This window comes from Sitodiplosis mosellana, unplaced genomic scaffold (genome assembly GCF_009176505.1).
Source record: "Sitodiplosis mosellana isolate CC-2019 unplaced genomic scaffold, AAFC_SMos_1.0 Smas_scaffold_7257, whole genome shotgun sequence".
NCBI classification, from domain to species: Eukaryota; Metazoa; Arthropoda; class Insecta; order Diptera; family Cecidomyiidae; genus Sitodiplosis; species Sitodiplosis mosellana.
Genome location: NW_022602352.1, coordinates 1,858 through 4,725, shown reverse-complemented (window position 1 = coordinate 4,725; position 2,868 = coordinate 1,858). Strand labels below are relative to the sequence as shown.

The 2,868-nt window shown below is 35.5% G+C and overlaps 1 protein-coding gene across 1 annotated transcript; it reads right to left on the bottom strand.

Annotated features, from left to right (window-relative positions):
- Positions 1–1,738: 1,738 nt before the first annotated feature.
- On the bottom strand, positions 1,739–2,573 carry LOC129580196 (uncharacterized). The gene is made up of 3 exons (XM_055470404.1): positions 2,431–2,573; positions 2,050–2,289; positions 1,739–1,988 (listed from the first exon to the last, which is right to left on the bottom strand). The coding sequence occupies exons 1-3, from the start codon at positions 2,571–2,573 to the stop codon at positions 1,739–1,741; spliced, it is 633 nt and encodes a 210-aa protein (XP_055326379.1).
- Between the last annotated feature and the right edge of the window lie 295 nt (positions 2,574–2,868).

The following is a 2,868-nucleotide window of genomic DNA, read 5'->3' as shown; positions in this document are numbered from 1 at the left end:
ATAGAGCAACGGACATTTTGAATGCAATTATCCAGAAGACTCTAGGTGAAATTGAACGTGTGGACTGGTAAAAAAATCGATTATTTACAATTTTCCACAATGGAACACAACAGTTCGAAATATTATTGTAATTTTTTTTCTGTCGCCAAAATACAATTCTCATTTTCAACTTGAGACTTTTTCATTTTATGAAAGAATATGGCGTCCTCGTTCAACCAAATATGGAATCCCATGCACAGATGTTGTTGAGCAAAACTCTTTCACCGTTTTCAAAATCACCTTTTATTTGGAAATTCAAATTATGCAAATAATCAAAAGAAAAATCTACTTGGAAAAACTGTATTTAAATTACTTGACTCTTAACATCTTTCTCTTCACCGAATTGAACATCACCAAGGATTTCATTCATATCGATTGAAACAGCTTCTACCTCTTTTATTTTATTCCAGGCGTCTTTTTTTGTTCGACGTGCACCATTCCTTTATTTTTAGTTTGATGGAATTTCCCACTGAAATTAAACTCATCAACTGGCTAAAAAGCTTTCACCTCCTTTGAAAAGCAAGCGATGAACTATCAACTCATGTGGAAACATACAGCCAAAATGGTCAACAAATATTCAAATAAGTTAACACATTACAATAGATTATAATAATTTCTTATCAAGTTAAATTGCTTCTTCATAATTGTTCTACTTCAAATTATTATTCACATCGTTTGAATGATTAAATCATAAGGTAAATCTAATTTAAAATAAATTGACGCTTTTCAATGAATTGAATAGAGTTTATTCAATCAAATAAATTGCATGCGCATTTTTCCCATTCATTTCCATTCCACACTAAAATTAATGTAGGTCATTTTCATTATTTCAGCGTTCCAATCGACTTTTTTGTAATTGATCTTTACTTTTGTCGACGTTATTTCTTCCAGCCCACGTCAACTTAGATACATTAACTGTTTGTTGTTGTTTAAATGTGCTAAACAACCGCAAGGTGAAGTAATAAATCAATTCGATGATGCTCAACACAGAAATGCTCATGAATAGGCCCAACAATCCACCGAAACTGGCAATGAAGTCAAAAGTAGTGAAAGTTTCCGACCGATTGATTGCCGTGAAATAGGATTGCTTGAATGAGATGAACAATCTGCTGGATGCGAAACTAGGCCGATTTATTGAAATGAGAAAATTATCACGACCAAATCTCGATTAAACCGAAGAAAGGAAAATTCCAAAAATAAATTGGATCAATACCATGAATTACCTGTTGGAAGAATTGTTTTTGATTTCGCTTTTCGCAAAACTGAATGGTATTTGTGACAACTTTGTATCATAGGTAATGGAAGTGCAGTCAGGCAGACACTTACACTTTTCCACAACGAAATTCTTGGAGAAAACCTGTCTGGCATTACAACAGCACTTGAATTTCATTGATGAGCAAATGTTTGTGTTTTTGTCTCCTGAAATCGGCAAAATCAGTGACATGCCCTACATCTCAATACTCAAAGTCTTTTCAAAGCTCACACGCATCTACTTACTTGGCATCCAGATCTGAACGCATCCGCTTTCTAATTCACAGTTGCGTTGACTGTATGATTTAAAGAATCGCAATTCTCGTTCGGCCTTAAAAAGGCAACCGCGGTCTTCCGGCGAATAATCACACAATCCATCCGATGTTGTAATCATATTCGGCTTGATGGAAATGTTAACGGCCTGCTCCATTGGAATTGGAATAAAGTCTCAGGGCACTCGTGCTAATTCGTCGGGCGGATGGAGGGCAAGTTGAAAACCTTGTGCAAATCTATCGCAGTATTTATTCGATTCACCGACAAAACTTTTAACAACAACGTACATTGTATCGCTGTAATCGTAGCCAAACATACGATGTGGATATATTTCACCGCTGTTCGCACTCAAATTGTAGCCATCTTCCATATTCCAATGGATCGCAGTAGGATTCTTCCACACTGTCTTCAATTCAGGTACGACGCTGTCCAAAGTAAAATGAAATAAATATTTGGAATTTTCTATTTTTTTCAGAAAGTTTGTACTTATCGCTGTAAATATCCCTTGAATCAAGCGAATTCGATATGTGACAAACTCCTTCACTCGTAAAATATGGCTCAAACACCGAACTCCAATTGAAAAAGTGTGCTTCTGGCACCTCATTTGGAGACATTTCTTCAATTGTTTTGTAAATGATCTCAGTTCGTGGAATGGAATAATCAAGGTCATAATAATGATACAACCACTGAAAGCATATCACTAGCAAAGTATCCAATTGATTCAATCTAAAAGGTTTTTTTAGGAAAAGAACATTGAAATGCAAGGATTTAGGAAGCGTCAGTGTTTCTATACTATCTGTTTGCTATTAAACGTGGAATTCTTCTGCAAATTGGTCCAAATAAGGATAATCAAGTCGAATGACTTACTCTTTGGCTGTTAAATTCATGAAATTCTCCGGTTCATTTGATTGCATTGCTTTGGTTAATGCGTCTGCCAATCGGTCGATATCGACTTTTCCCTTTGTATATTTCTCCGTCAAGCAAACGGTGACGGCTGGAAACGGGATCATTCCAATAAAATTCGTTTTGTCGTTGAAACTGACAAGCACTGGATGGTCTTGCCATTTCATCCAAATGTTCAGAATTGAATGAGTGCATATTGTGAATGACAAAGTGAATGCAATCACTGAATTGAAATGAACATTTTTATTTCAATAATTACTTTTTATGGTTAGGTTCAATTGTACCTTTCAATCTTCAGTGACGATTCCGTTCGGTGAAATATCGAACTCCATTCACTGTTGAATTCAAACAAAACTCCTTTGCTGTCGCTAAGAACTAGTTAGCTTTTTCTGAAGGAAAATC

What these genes read in the sequence shown, in the direction of transcription:
- LOC129580196 (XM_055470404.1), bottom strand. Translation starts at nt 2,573, where the DNA reads ATGATCCCGTTTCCAGCCGTCACCGTTTGCTTGACGGAGAAATATACA. An exon ending in ATGAATTTAACAGCCAAAGA is followed by an intron (nt 2,290 to 2,430) that starts GTAAGTCATTCG and finishes AAAACCTTTTAG; the next exon opens with ATTGAATCAATTGGATACTT. An exon ending in AGGGATATTTACAGCGATAA is followed by an intron (nt 1,989 to 2,049) that starts GTACAAACTTTC and finishes TACTTTGGACAG; the next exon opens with CGTCGTACCTGAATTGAAGA.